Genomic DNA, 15,300 nt, shown 5'->3' with positions numbered 1-15,300 from the left:
ACTACATGTCTTGGATTTGCTACAATTCAATTTGCATTTTAAATGTATTCATTTTTTACAGAGATTTTGTAGTAAATGTGGTATTTAGTGATATTTCTCGCCATGATTATATACAAGCTAACAAATGGCAACATTTATATAGTTCCTTAACACAGTAAAACATCCCAGGGTGCTTCAGAAGTGCATAGAGCTGAATGCAGAAGTATCAGGAAAAGTACCCATCAGAGAGAAAGAATCCACACCCAATTTCTGCACATAAGTGCATATTTTTTGTAAAAATTAGTAGAAGTATTTTCCATTTCTCTTGGCTATCCTTTTGCGCTATTTATTTACTTTTGTAACTTATATTAATTTTTGTGTTTGTATGTCTTGCACTGTACTGCTGCTGCAAAACAACAAACTTCACAACATGTCAGTGATAATAAACCTGATTCTGATTCTTATTATCCAGTCTTCCAAGGGTGATGCATCCTCAGACTTTACTGTTCTCCTGCAAATAGTGTGATGGGATCTTCCACCCGCTACTGGAAAGGCTTCACCTTTGCCAATGTGGCACCCCATTAAGGGACGCGGGAAGGATTTTCTATGCAATACATGTTTATGCCCTGGAATACATTGCCTGAAAGGGTGTTGGAAGGATGTTCAATGGTAAGTTCCTGAAGAGAATCGGATACATACTTGGAAGGATCTAAGGAAAGTGTGGGAGTGTGGGACTAGTTGGATAACGCTTTCAAAGATCCAGCACAGGCACAATAGACCAATGAACTTCATAGAGCCATGGACTAATGAAACAGGACCTTCAGTCCATCAAGTCTGTGCTGACCATCAAATATTCATTTACACTAATCTCATTTTATTTTCCCCACATTCCCACCAACTCCCTGAGGTTCTAACACTCACCTACACACCAGGGGTAGGTTACAGTGGCCAATTAATCTACCGATCCGCACATCCTTGGGATGTGGGAGGAAACTGGAGCACCCAGAGGAAACACACGTGGTTGCAGGGAGAACATGCAAACTCCACACAAAAAAGCACCACAGATCAGCAATGAAGCCAGGTCTCTGGAGCAGTTCTGCTAACTATGCCAGTGTGCCTCCCAATCACACCTGTACTTCACTCGCTTCCCAGGCCTCCCTCCAAATCTGAACAAGTCAATAATGCTTCAAAGCAACTCTACCCTGGCAACAGCAATGTCATCCCTCTCTAGTAACACTGACTTTAACTCTGGAATATCTCCTATTAACACCTCTCTAATAGGTCATTAACACGGAATGTTAACTTTGCTTCTCTTTCCACAGCTGCTGCTTGACCCACTGAGTGCTTCCTGCACTCTCTGTTTTACTTCAGGAGTATCTTGTGCAGTTCTGGTCACTGCATTACAGGAAGGATGGGGAATCTTTGTAGTGGGTTCAGAAGAGGTTCACCAGGATGCTGCCTGGATTAGAGTGTATTAGCTATGAGGAGAGGTTGGACAAACTTGGATTGCTTTCTCTGGAGCGTCAGGGGCTGAGGGGTGACCTGACTGAAATATATAAAATTATGATATGAGAGGCATAGGTAGGGTAGATAGAAAATTTTACCAGGATGGAAATGTCAAATACTACAGGACATAGCTTTAAGGTGAGAGGGGGAAGTTTAAAGGAGATTTACGAGGGCAAGTATCTTACACAGAGAGCGGTAGTTGTTTGGAGCGTGCTGCCAGGTGAGGTAGTAGAAGCAGGTACAATAGTATTGGTATTGGTTTATTATTGTAGAAATAAACCATTACTGTTCTTTACTCTGGGTAGAAAGGATTTTAATTGTAAAGGATTGTGGTTCTGGTTGCCAGACTACAGGAAGGATGTGGTAGCAATAGAGTGTATTGGTATTGGTTTATTATTGTCACTTGTACCAAGGTGCAGTGAAAAACTTGTCTTGCATACCGTTCGTACAGGTCAATTCATTACACAGTGCAGTTACATTGAGTTAGTACAGAGTGCATTGATGTAGTACAGGTAAAAACAATAACAGTACAGAGTAAAGTGTCACAGCTACAGAGAAAGTGCAGTGCAATAAGGTGCAAGGTCACAACAAGGTAGATCGTGAGGTCAGAGTCCATCAGGCACATGAACAGGCAGAGAGTGGAAGGATATAGAACACATGCAGGCAGATAGGATTAGTTTAGATTGGTATCATGGTTGGCACGGACATTGTGGGCCGAAGGGCCTGTTCCTACGTTCCATGGCTATGCTCATGTAACTAAATGCAGGGAGTACAGTGAATAAAGCAGCTGAGCTCATGGCATGGAGAGATACACGAAAGTACAAATCCTTCATTGGATGTGGACATCACTAGCAATGCCAGCATTATGTGTTTCCCCAATTGCCCCTGTAATGAGGAGGCAGTTAAGAGTCAACCACGTGGGAGAGCCTGGAGTTATCTACAAGCAGGCTTGGTGAGAGATCAGAGATTTACTTTCCTGAAGGACATTAATAAACCAGACGGCCTTTTACAATAATTTGGTAGTTTCACGGTTAATGATACTGAGACTAGCTTTTTATAAAATTCCAGTCTTTGTTAATTACCTGTCATATTTTTCCCAGCTTCTGTGGGTGGATTTAGACTTACACCCCCAGTGCAGAGCTCTGGCTACAGGACCGGTAACTGAGCAATTACTGAAACATGCCTTAAAGAGGAGCAGGAATGTCAGCCCAATGTAACTGGCTATGTTTTCAGACCAGATAGAGTGAGAATGAAAAAATGGAATGGGTGTGGCAAATAGATAGATCATTAAATGTAGCTTCAAACATAAAAGCAAAATTCACACCCTGTAAGGGTATTATAGACCAACACACAACAAAATGGAAATAAAACAGTTTTGCAGGCAAATTTCTAACAAAAGCAAAGGGCAGTAATAGAGGAGGACTTTCAATTCCCTTATATTAACTGGGACACTAGGAAGAATATGGTTGCACTCGAGAGAATACAGAAGAGATTCACTAGGACATTTCCTGGATTGCAGTTATGGGGAGAGATTGGATAGGCTGAATTTCTTTACCTGGAATGAAGGAGGCTGAGGGGTGACCTGAGAGAGATCTATAAAATTATAGCTGGGGAAGATGGTCAGAATCTTTTTCTCATAGGGGTATCAGAAACAAGAGGGCATGGGGATGAAATGAGAGGAAGGAGTTTTAAAGGGATACTTAAAGGGAGTGGTGGGTGCATGGAACGCACTGCCGGTAGAGGTTGTGGGGGCAGATACATTAGGGACATTTAAGAGACTCTTAGATAGACACATGAATGATAGAGAAATGGAGGAAAGGGTTAGATAGATCTTAGAGCAGGATAAAATGTCGGCACAACATTGTGGGCTGAAGGGCCTGTACTGTGCTGTAATGTTTTATGTTCTATGTGAGGGGTTACATAAAGAGTGGTTGACTTCTGAAACTTGCTGCCAGAGGAAATGGAATCAAACACAATCACTACAGTGTAGAGACATTTGGATGGGCACTTAAATAGGCAAGGCATACAAGGGAATGGACCTAGTGTGGGCAAATGGGATTAGTGTAAATGGGCAAAATGGTTGGCATGGGCATGGTGGACTGAAGGACTGTGCTATAACAATCAGTGGGAGACATACAGAACGTGCAGGATTCTTAAATTGCATTTAGAAGAGCTTCTCTTTAGCCAGTCTTTAGCAAGAGGCAGGGGTGTGGACTGCAATTTAGTTTCTGGATTTAGTTTTGGAGAATGAAACTGGGCAGGTACAAGGAGGAGTACAGTACAATGGAAGAGCACGTTGGTAGTGGATAATAATTCAGTTTGATTCGGCTAAGGTTCCAGGCCAGTTTTTCTAGGCTGAGAATTGATTTTGCAAAAGTGGATTGGAAAATGTTGACTTGAAGATTGGTAATTGTTTTTTTATTGTCATGTACCGAGATACAGTGGAAAGCTTTTGTTTGGGTGCCATTCAGACAGCTCATTCCTTACATAAGTACATTGAAGTAGTACAAACGAAACAGAATGTGGAATATAGTGTTACAGTTACAGAGAAGGTGCAATACAGGTAGACAACCAAAGTGCGAGGGCCATGACGAGATAGATCGAGAGGTGAAGTGTTCATCATTATACAGGAGAGGGAGAGTGCACAAACATGAAGGAGGTACCAAACAGTCTGCTGGAGGAACTCAGCAGGTCAAGCAGCATCTGTGGGAGGGAAGGAATTGTCAACGTTTTGGGTTGAAACCCTGCACCAAATTACCTCCATCACGGAGACACAAGAGACTGCAGATGCTGGAATCTGGAGCAACAAACAAGGACTCATAGAGTGGCGCAATTTCTGTAGTGTAGCAGTTATCACGTTCATCGAACACGCGAAAAGTCCCCAGTTCGATCCTGAGCAGGAAAACTTGATTCAGTTCAATTCTGTGCACCCAATGTGAAACTAAGTCCTGATACAGGGTTTCAAACTAAAACCTCAACAATTCCTTTCCCCTGACAGGTGCTGCTCAACCCACTGAGTTCCTCCAGCAGATTGTTTGTTGTTCCAGATTCCAGCATCTGCAATCTCTCGTGTCTCCATGATGGAGGTAATTTGGTTTTACATCAGGTGTGTAGAATTGAACTCAATCAAGTGTTCCTGCCCAGGATCGGACTGGGGACCTTTTGTGTGCTAGGCGAACGTGATAGCTGCTGCACTGCAGAAACAGCACCACACTATAGCAATCGATAAATCAGCATCAGGACAGTGTGAGGAAGTCAAGGAGATTCAAGGGATTGAGGATAAATACGTTCTGACAAAGAAGCGTGGAAATGCCAAATCCAAGCTTTCTGGAGGACAAGGTACATAGAAAGTAAGATCGGGCAAAAAGTAGAAGCTTGTATTGGAACGAAGAACTGAATACTACAAAATGCCTAACAAAATATAGAAAATTAAGGGTGAAATTAAAAAAGGAAATTGGGAAAGCAAAGAGAGGGCATGAGAAAAACTACCAAATGATATCAAAGAAAATCAAAACATGTTTTATGAGTACTTAAAGAACAAGAGGATAACTAAGGAAAGAGAAGTGCCCACAAGGGAGCACAGAAGTAATCTATGTGTGGGTTGGAGGATGTGGGTAAAATTTTTATGGAATGTTTTGCAGCTGTTTGCACAATGAGGGGGGGAGTGATGTCTGGTGTAGTTAAGGATGTCAAGTGTGAAATATGCATGGGATAAGCATAGTAAAAGAGGGAGCATTAAGGGGTTCGGTGTCTTTGAAGGTAGATAAATTGTCAGATCTGAATGATAAATACACCAAGAAGCAAGGGAAGAAATTGTGGAGGCTCTCACCATTTATCTTTAATCCTTCTTGTCTAAAGAGAAATTCCAGAGAGTTGAAGGACTGATAATGTTCACCCATTGTTTAAGAAAGGATGAAGTGAATAATTACATGCTTGTTAATGTTATTGGGCAAATTATTGGAATCAATTCTGAGAGATCGTGTAAACCTTCATTTAGAAAGGCACATATTAATCAGGGAGAGTCAGCATGGATTTGTTTGGGGAAGTCTGACTAACTTGACTGAATTCTTTTGGTGAGATAACAAGGAGGGCTGATAAGGGCCATGCATTTGATGCAATCTACGTGGATTTTAGCAAAGTCTTTGACAAGGTCCCATATGATAGGCTGGTCAAAAAGTAAAAGCCCAAGTGATCCAAGGGAAAGTGGCAAATTGGATCCAAACCTGTCTCAGAAGCGGTAACAATGGATGGGTGTTTGTGTGACTGAAGGGCAGAGTCCTGTGTGCAGCACAGGGCTGCTGTAATATATGCATGCTAAAGAAATTTGAAGAAGATATAAAAATTGTCAGAGTGGTTAACAGTGAAGTGGAAAGAGTTACACGATAGGATTGATCAGTTAGGAAGAAAAGTGGTAAATAGAATTTAATCCAGTCAAATGTGAAGTAATGCACTGGGGAAGTCCATAGCATGATTAATAAATGGGAGAATACTGAGAAGTGTGGGAGAACAGAGGGGCCTTCAGTGTACACCAATTTTTTTAGCCAGTATTTAGGAAGACCAACATGACTTAAAATTCTAATTCTCTAACATCCACCCATACATGTAATTTTTTTCTCAGCAAAATTTCTTTGCTGCTCTGCTCCCTCTGCACTGAGTGCCTTTTCAGTTAACTGATATCTCAGTCCATCATGTGTCTCTCAGCTGAGTTCACTGTCCTCTAATTTTTAAGAGATATTAAGATTTTTTAAGACTTTAAGATATCTTTATTAGTCACATATACATCGAAACACACAGTGAAATGCATCTTTTGCATAGTGTTCTGGGGGCAGCCCACAAGTGTCGCCACGCTTCCAGCGCCAACACAGCATGCCCACTACTTCTTAACCCATACGGCTTTGGAATGTGGGAGGGAACCAGAGCACCCAGAGGAAACGCACCTAAATTTTTTCCAGGTCACTCCTCTGACCATACTATCAGATCAATTACAGATGGGCTTCTCTGTGATCACCATCTTTCATTGATTGTTACCTGCGTACACCTTTCCTCTCCACCCTACTTCCTTCTGGATCTACCAGTGGAAAAGCTCACTTCTAATTCACTGATATCTGCACTTCTAAAGTCCTGCCCTCAGATTATTGAATCCCCATTTACTGCAACAACTCTGCAACTACCAATTTGCTCAACCACACCCTCATCCCCAGTTCACCCCCATTACAAATACTACTCCTGTCGTTATGAACAGCTTTCATATACATTTGCTTGAGTGGAAGGGATGTTGGAGACAACTGGCTTAATTATTCCCTGCCAGATGAGGCCAGAGTATACATTCCAGACAGAAGAGTGCAAGGACGGTTTGCAAGTATGCTGCCAGGACTCAAGGGTCTGAGGCTGGGTAGGCTAGAATTTTATTCATTCAAGGAGACTGATGGATGACCTTATAGAGGTGTATAAAATCATGTGGGGCATAGATAGAGTAAACACACACAGTCTTTTTCACAGGGAAAGGGAATCAAAAATAGAGGGCATAGGTTTAAGGTGAGAGGGGAAAGATTTAAAAGCATCCTGAGGGGCAACTTTTTCATCCAAAAGGTGGTGTGTATATGGAATGAGCTGCCAGAGGAAGAATTTGAGGCAGGTACAGTAACATTTAAAAGACATTTGGACAGGTACATGGATAGGAAAGGTTTAGAGGGAAATGGGCCAAATGCAGGCAAACGGGACTAGCTTAAATGGGCCCTTGGTTGGCACAGACGAGTTGGGCCGAAGGGCCTGTTTCCATACTATATTACCCTATAAATGTCAGCAAGACAATAGGACAGGATAACTGGGGTTGCTGCTCATAAGGAAGAGGCACCTTGGAGGATTCCAAGATAGGCACAGAGGGAAGCTATAGACTTAATGAAGAGGATCACCCTGGAATACACAGACCCTCAGCTTCCTTTCCCTACTACAATACATGTTATGAGATCACTGTCCCCTATACAGTCCATCCACATTTCTGTAGACAGGTTGAAGAGATGGTGCATCATCCTGCCACTATTGAAACTCATCAGATCAGCTGCTTCTGCCTCAGTATCTCAAATAACGATGAGTCTGGAGTACAGGAAGGAGAAAGAAAGCTTAGTGACATGGTGTCATGACAACTACCTTTCCCTCAATGTCATCAAAACAAGAGAGCTGGTCATCGACTTCAGGAAGGGGGGTGGTGTACATGCATCTGTCTACATCAATGTTGCCGAGGTCAAGAGGGTTGAGAGCTTCAAGTTCCTGGGAGTGAACATCACCGACAGCCTGTCCTGGTCAAATCACGTAGATGCCACGGCCAAGAAAGCTCACCAGAGCCTCTACTTCCTCAGGAGGCTAAAAAAATTTGGCATGTGCCCTTTGACACTCACTAACTTTTATTGATGCACCATAGAAAGCATCCTATTTGGCTGCATCATGGCTTGGTATGGCAACTGCTCTGCCCGGGACCGCAAGAAACTGCAGAGAGCTGTGGACACAGCTCAGCACATCAAGAAAACCAGCCTCCCCTCCATGGATTCTGTCCATGCTGCTTCAGTAAAGCAGTCAGCGTAATCAAAGAACCCACCCACCCGGGACATTCTCTCTTCTCCCCTCTCCCATCAGGCAGAAGTTACAAAAAGCCTGAAAGCACATATTGCCAGGCTCAAGGACAGCTTCTATCCTGCTGTTATAAAACTATCGAATGGTTCACTAATACGGTAAGAGAGACTCTTGACCTCACAATCTATCTCATTATGACCTTGCACCTTATTGTTTACCTGCACTGCACTTTCCCTGTAGCTGGGACACTTTACTCTGCATTCTGTGTTGTTTTACCTTGCGCTACCTCAATGCACTGTGTAATGAATTGATCTGTACGAACGGTATGCAAGACAAGTTTTTCACTGTACCTCAGTATAATAATAATAAACCAATTCTAATTCCAATTCCTTTTGAGGAGATGTGAGATAAACAGATGGGGGAAAAAGTTTCCAGAGTTAAGTAGAAGAAAGAGCATAAACACCAGCCTGTATTTCATGTCACTCAGCTTCATTCTCCTACCCCCCTGCTTATCGCCCACACACTAAACCTACTGGGCGTCCTGTCCCCTCCGCCAACATCTTCCACCTGCCCATCATCCCTCCTTTATGTGGTTCCACTTATCACCTTCCATTCCTATCAGATTCCAGTATCTGCAGCCTCTTCTGTCTCCACTCATCACCTTCCAGCTTCCGTCTCAACCTCCAACCTCTCCTCTCTCCACATGACTCTGTCTGCTCCTCATTTCTCTCTCTCCTTATCTACCTATTAGCCACCAGCTGCTGTCTCCCAACTTCACCCCTCTCCTTTCTCCACCTGGTTCCTTCTACTCATCATTCCCCTCCTCATCTGGCTCCACCTTTCGCCTGCCAACCCTCACCCCTTTATACTGGCTATCTCCCCTCTACCTTCTCAGTCTGGTTGCATCGCAGCCTAGTATGGAGGCTCCGATGCACAGGATCAAAAGAGGCTGCGGAGGGTTGCAGACTCAGCCAGCTCCATCACGGGCACAACCCTTCCCGCCATCGAGGATATCTTCAAGAAGGGGCCATCCATCACTAAGGACCCTCACCATCTGGGGCATGCCCCCTTCACATTACTACCATTGGGGAGGTGATACAGGGACCTGAAGACCCACTCTTAAACAGCTTCTTCCCTTCCACCATCAGACTTCCATAAACCCATGAACATTACCTTGTTATTCCTATTTTTTGCACTGTTTATCTTCGTAATTCATAATAAATTTATGTCTTTGCACTGTATTGCTGCCGCAAAATGACACATTTCACGTCATATAAGTCAGTACTAATAAATCTGATTCTGATGCAGTCCTGATGCAGGGTCTCCACCCAAACTTTTGACCATCCCTCTGCCTCTCCAGATGCTTCCTGACCCATTGAATTCCTCCAGTAGTTTTTGTTTTAATTGTAGTTTTTGAATGATGAGCAATAAGTGAACATTTCTGCACTTTAACACTCAAGTAGCCTGTGTATCAAAGCAAAAGTAAGGCTGTATGGATTCACAGAGCATACAGTGGCCGACACAAACAGTACAAAAGGGTTAAATCAGCAAGGTTAGCAATATAACTGTTCCAGCAAGAAATTTAAGTTACTTTTATTCCTGCTGTGCTGATTCAATGGAGCTTGATGCAAGTTCCATTAAAGGCTTGAAGTAATACTCCCGTATTTTTGTATATAGGTCTATCATATTCATACCAGATTAGAAAAATCGGAATGCCTCCCATTGTGAAGCAATTTAATAGAACTGTTTGAAAGAAATGCATTCATTCTTCTGCTACAATAAGACACAGAAGAGTTTGATTGGAATCTACCGGGCAAAAGGTATTAAGAAATATCAAACAGGCAGATAGAGTTAAAACATACATCAGCCATAATTTAAAACAAAACTCCTGGGGTGCGATATCCTGTTCCTGTTGCAACGTTCTTCTTAATGCCTTAACTGTTTACATGATGGTGTTCCTCAACTAAAACTCCCGCTGTTAAACTCCATGAAGATACATGGTGGTTAAGTTATGTGCCAAGCAGCTGGAGCTCTGAATCTGTTGATCCAGAGATCTCCATCTGAATCCCACCATGGCAGCTGGCAATTTGAATGCAAGTAATTAAATAAATTTGCAATTTAAGAGAAAAGTAGCAAGGTTAATCACAAAACAACTGGATTTTTGCAAAAGATGTATTTCCTTTACTAACGTCCTCCAGGGAAGACATTGTGGGTCTGGAGTCACAGATAAGCCTCACCAGGTCTGGCCTGTGTATGACTCCAGACTCACCAATGTGGGAAAGTCAATAAATTATTATGGAAAGCTGGGCGGCAGTTGGCACTGAGGTATTTTCATCTCATTATAGGAAGGATGTGGAAGCTTCAGAGAGGGTGCAGAGGAGATTTACCGGGATGCTGCCTGGATTGGAGAGCATGTCTTATGATGATAGGTTGAGTGAGCTAGGGCTTTTCTCTTTGGAGAGAAGGAGGATGAGAGGGGACTTGATAGAGGTGTACAAGATGATAAGAGGCATAGATTGAGTGGACAGTCAGAGACTTTTTCCCAGGGCGACAATGGCTAACATGAGGGGACATAATTTTAAGGTGATTGGAGGAAGGTATAAGGGGGATGTCAGGGGTAAGGTTTTTACACAGAGAGCGGTGGGTCTGTGGAACGCACTGCCAGCAGAGGTGGTGGAGGCAGATACATTAGGGACATTTAAGAGACTCTTAGATAGACACATGAATGATAGAGAAGTGGGGGGTGGGGACTATGTAGGAAGGAAGGGTTAGGTAGATATTAGAGCAAGGTAAAATGTCAGCACAACATCGTGGGCTGAAAGGCCTGTACTGTGCTGTAATGTTCTATGTTCTATGTTCTATCTCACCTGTGATGTCCTGTAGAGAACTACCTTCATTCAAATCAGGAAATGTCCTTAATTACCTCCTAAATTCTGGGGCATTGAGGGATGGAGACCAAATGCTGGCATGGGCAGTGACATCGACATCTTGTAACTAAGTAAGGAAAAAGTGCGAATTGTTCCTCTCATGTCGAGTCGGTTCCAAATAAACTGAGGTTGAATTTTTGGCTCTGATTTCTAAATGTTTTTGTTTATTTTCTAATGACATAGAAGAGGTCATTGAGTCTATGCTCTCCCGCAAAGCAACCCATTTGCCATAGATTTTGGTGTAATCTGTACTCTCCACATTCCCACCAACTCCCCCAGATTCTATTACTCACCTACACATGAGACGCAATTTAGAGTTGCCAGTTAACCATGTCTTTGGAATGTGGGAGGAATCCCACACAGTCAGAGCGTGCAATCCTCTCACAGCACCGGAGGTTGGGATTGAACCTGAGTCACTGGAGCTGTGAGGCTCCACAGACTGCGTCACTGTCCTCTATTGCTTCACTATTGGGGTATGAGTGAAAGGATCAACAGTGAGGTTTGCAGTGAATGTCCAGTGTTGCAGCTGCATGAAACTTTGGTTAGGCTACATTTGGACTATTGTGTGCAGTTCAGCTCACCACACCAGAGGTGGAGGCTTTTGGAGAAGGCACCAAAGAGGTTTCCCTGGATGTGGCCTGGATTAGAGTGTGTTAGCTGCAAGGAAAAGTTGGACAAACTTGGATTGTTTTCTCTGGAGCATTGGAGGCTGAGGGGCAACCTGACAGAAGTATGACAAGCAGAGATGGGGCTGTTAGTTGGAGTCTTTTTCCCAGGGTGGAAATGTCAAATAACAAAGGGCAGAGGTTTAAGGTGAGAGGGGAAAATTTTAAAGAAGATTTATGAGGCGAGCTTTTTTACACAGAGAGTGGTAGGTGCATGGAGAGCGCTGCTGGGAGAGGTGATAGAAGCAGATATCATAGTGGGGCTTAAGAGGCATTTGGACGGACGCTTGAACAAGCCGTAGGGACCAAGTGCAGGCGGATGGGATTATAGTGAGATTGGCACCGTGGTCGGTGCAGACACGATGGGCTGAAGGACCTGTTTTTGAACTGTATTGTTCTAGGTTTAATAGTTTGATTGCCGCACTTGTGTGCGTCCTGTTGACTCGCTAACTGAAAGAAGCTGCAATGGAATCGTACCCACCGAGTGCAGAGCAACAAGTGAATATGCCTGCGCTTCAGCGCAGAAACACTCGTTGATTTATGTGGGAAAGTCGAGCAACGATGGGTGGATTGTTGAAAGTTGGAATGCGTGTGGTTGCTGAGGCATTTCCCTCGCAGTCTGAGAGTTGAACCCTATTCAGCGATGTCAGCTCCATCCAATTTAAATAGCAGGCAGAAAAGAGCAAAGTCCCCAACCACGTTTGGGCCCAAAACCGACCACGGGGGTGAGGGCAGTAAAACTACCGAGGGGGCACGGGGAGTGGCGAGGTGTGTAGCTGGCGGGGGACCCCTCCCTTGTTTGGAGAGGTGACTGGCACCACTGGCTTGTTTTGGGGACATTGGTTTTGGCTTGTTCCCTGTCTCAACAAGACACAAGCACCTCAGGGTGACCCAGTAAGGGACTGAGCAGAAAGGGGGTGATCGGATAGTGAATTATCCCCGCTCGGGTCTGCCGGCCGACTCTCGGCTCCTTGGCTGCGATACCCAGGTACACTGAGAACCAGACAGCGGGTGCCACACACAGTGAGATGCACACCGTTAACTGCTTCCTGTGCGTAAACAGAAACCACGGGGCTGTCTGCGGAAGGATGATTCTAAAAGCCGGACTATGTACGTCGGTCTACCTACCCAGCGGCAAGATGGTGAAAAAGGGAAGCCAGCAAAGGATGAAGACTCCGACCACGATGCCCAGAGTCTGAGCCGCCTTCTTCTCCCGGGAAAACTTGAGGAGCCGCATGGAGAGGGAGCTGCGCAAGTGATGTCCCTTGCCCTTGAAGCTGGGGTTGGAATCGTCCAGCACGCTCTTGCAGTGAATTCTCAGGACAACCTCCATGGTCTTACTCCGCTCCCTCTTCACCCCGGCCTCCAGGCTCTTGGTGGTCCGCCTGGCTACAACGTAGATTCGGAAGTACATGACCAGGATCACCATGAGCGGGAGGTAGAAGGAGAAGAGAGAGGAGAACAGGGCGTAACCCGGTTCCTCAGTGATGCTGCACTCCGTCTCATCGTCCGGGGCAGGCTCCTTCCAGCCCAGGAGAGGACCCACCGAGACAACGATGGAGGTGACCCACAGGATGATCAGGATCCGCACCGCCTTCACCTCGGTCATGATGGTTGGATAGCGCAAAGAGTAGCGCACGCCAATGTAGCGGTCAATGGATATGACACAGAGGCTCATTATTGAGGCCGTGCAACACAGGACGTCAACTGCAGCCCAGACATCGCAGAAGATTCTCCCGAAAGCCCAGTAGCCAAAGATCTCCAGGCTGGCCGAGAAGGGCAGGATGATGGTACTCAGGAGGAGGTCAGCGATGGCCAGGTTAATGATGAAATAGTTGGTCACCGTCTGCAGGTGCCGGTTGCAGGCCACTGACAGAATGACCATGATGTTGCCCACAATGGCGAACAGGATGAAAGCACCCAGGATAACCCCCAGGGCCACCGCTTGGTTGACATCCAGCTCCTCCGGGCGGCCGGATCTGTTGGCGGTGATGGACTCATTCGGGGACAGGCCATAGTTAATTGCGGACGCATTCGAATAGTTCCCATGGAAGCTCTCATTAGTAAACTCAGAAAAAGTCATCTTAGAAGAACTGCCGTCTCCATGTGAGTGAGTTTGCCAACTTCAGCCTCTTCAAGCCCTCGCGTCGTGCCAATGTGTCAGAAGGCTTCCCATGTAGCGCCTCGGACCCTGCGGGAGCCCATCCCGGGGTCGTTCATGCTCCATGACCGAGTCCTGCAGGGTAACTGGCCAAGCTCACTTCCCCTTCGCATTTTGAGCTTGACTGAAGCCCCGTTAGACTCCCTTCTCCTGGTGGCATCTCTCTTCTTTACCGACTCCCATTCAATCGTGGCTGCAACTTTTCCTGCACAGTTTCACCGCTCAGCATCTGCACAGTCCCGGGGTAATATTATCCCCCTCCCTTCTGCACATACACACACACACACACAGAGACACAGACACATACAGACACACACTAATTCATGCACTGGTAAGAAGAGTCGCCGAAGCTGACCACTACTGAAAATCTGTTCAAGCAGTTGGGTGCTGAAGCTTCAATAACACTTTTCAATCACTTGAAAACCTCGCCTCCTCGGGATGGTCCTCACGTCACGGATTCCGTGCGCCTGTGGCGAACGCCGTTAGAGGGCAGCAGAGATCCGACTGTGGAGAGATCTATTGGACAATCTCCAACCAGTCAACAGGAAAACTACTCAACTATAGATGGAAGGTGTTCTTATTTATAGAAATATATCACATTGAGTATTATAAATAAGCTGCAGCTGACCTATCCCATTCGCAGTACTTAACTGGCCAATGGAAATCACCAAGTTAAGTTTGACTACTCTGCTCACCTCTGAATCCTGAAATATAAACGCCTTCATAACTGCTGCGAATTCCAATCATTTTATTTTGATTTTGATTATTCTCCTCCCCATTATCTATAGTTTGTTACCTCTGTCTTTCAATAACCTGTAAATGAAATTCTAATTCACTCATTCATTCTGTGATACAAGCGCATTGTTTCAACTTGGCTCTAGATACGTTCCAAAGCTTTGCAATTCAGAGGCGAATAATCAAACGCCTCAACACTCCCTGTTTGATCGTTTACCTCTCTCGGAAGTAGGGGATCTTGTTTACAGAAATCACTCTAAGCTTATCGAAAAAAGGGCGGGTATAAAATCTCTGAATTTTAAAAATATGAAGTATCAACTCAAGTTTTGACGACTAGATGGTTTCTATGGTGACATACACCAATCATATCAAACATTACATTATACTGTTAAAAAGATAATCTGGCTATACTACCAATAATAAGTGTCCTCTGAGCCATGTAGAATATAACCCGCCAAATGCAAAGCACGGTCACTATTTTTAATAAGGGTTTTACTTTTTTTGAACTTTTATACATGTGCTTTGAATTAAGCTAACAACATCAAACGATTAAATGTGCTAACTTCGTAATAAAATAGATGTTATAATGTTCTTCACTGGTTTGGTCCTAGTTCTTTACTTCTTCCCCTTCTCGCCGTGTTTCCATCATTTTTTTTGTCATTATACCCTTTTCTTTATCTCTCTGAATTTGTTTCCTCCTTGTTTCCTTTCTGAACCTTTTTCTCTCTCTGCCGTCTTTCCGCTTTTCTCTCAATCATCT

The 15,300-nt window shown here is 44.4% G+C and overlaps 1 protein-coding gene across 1 annotated transcript in view; it reads right to left on the bottom strand.

Annotated features, from left to right (window-relative positions):
• LOC127579552 (alpha-1A adrenergic receptor-like) overlaps positions 1-15,094 on the bottom strand; it is a 45,664-nt gene extending 30,570 nt beyond the window's left edge. Inside the window, exon 1 of the mRNA XM_052032416.1 lies at positions 12,773-15,094. Coding sequence (XP_051888376.1) covers positions 12,773-13,727 — 955 coding nt within the window. The 5' untranslated portion in view covers positions 13,728-15,094. The remainder of the gene's footprint in view (positions 1-12,772) is intronic.
• Between the last annotated feature and the right edge of the window lie 206 nt (positions 15,095-15,300).

Source organism: Pristis pectinata, chromosome 2 (assembly GCF_009764475.1).
Source record: "Pristis pectinata isolate sPriPec2 chromosome 2, sPriPec2.1.pri, whole genome shotgun sequence".
In the NCBI taxonomy this organism is placed as follows: Eukaryota; Metazoa; Chordata; class Chondrichthyes; order Rhinopristiformes; family Pristidae; genus Pristis; species Pristis pectinata.
This window is presented reverse-complemented; position numbering and strand designations above follow the sequence as displayed.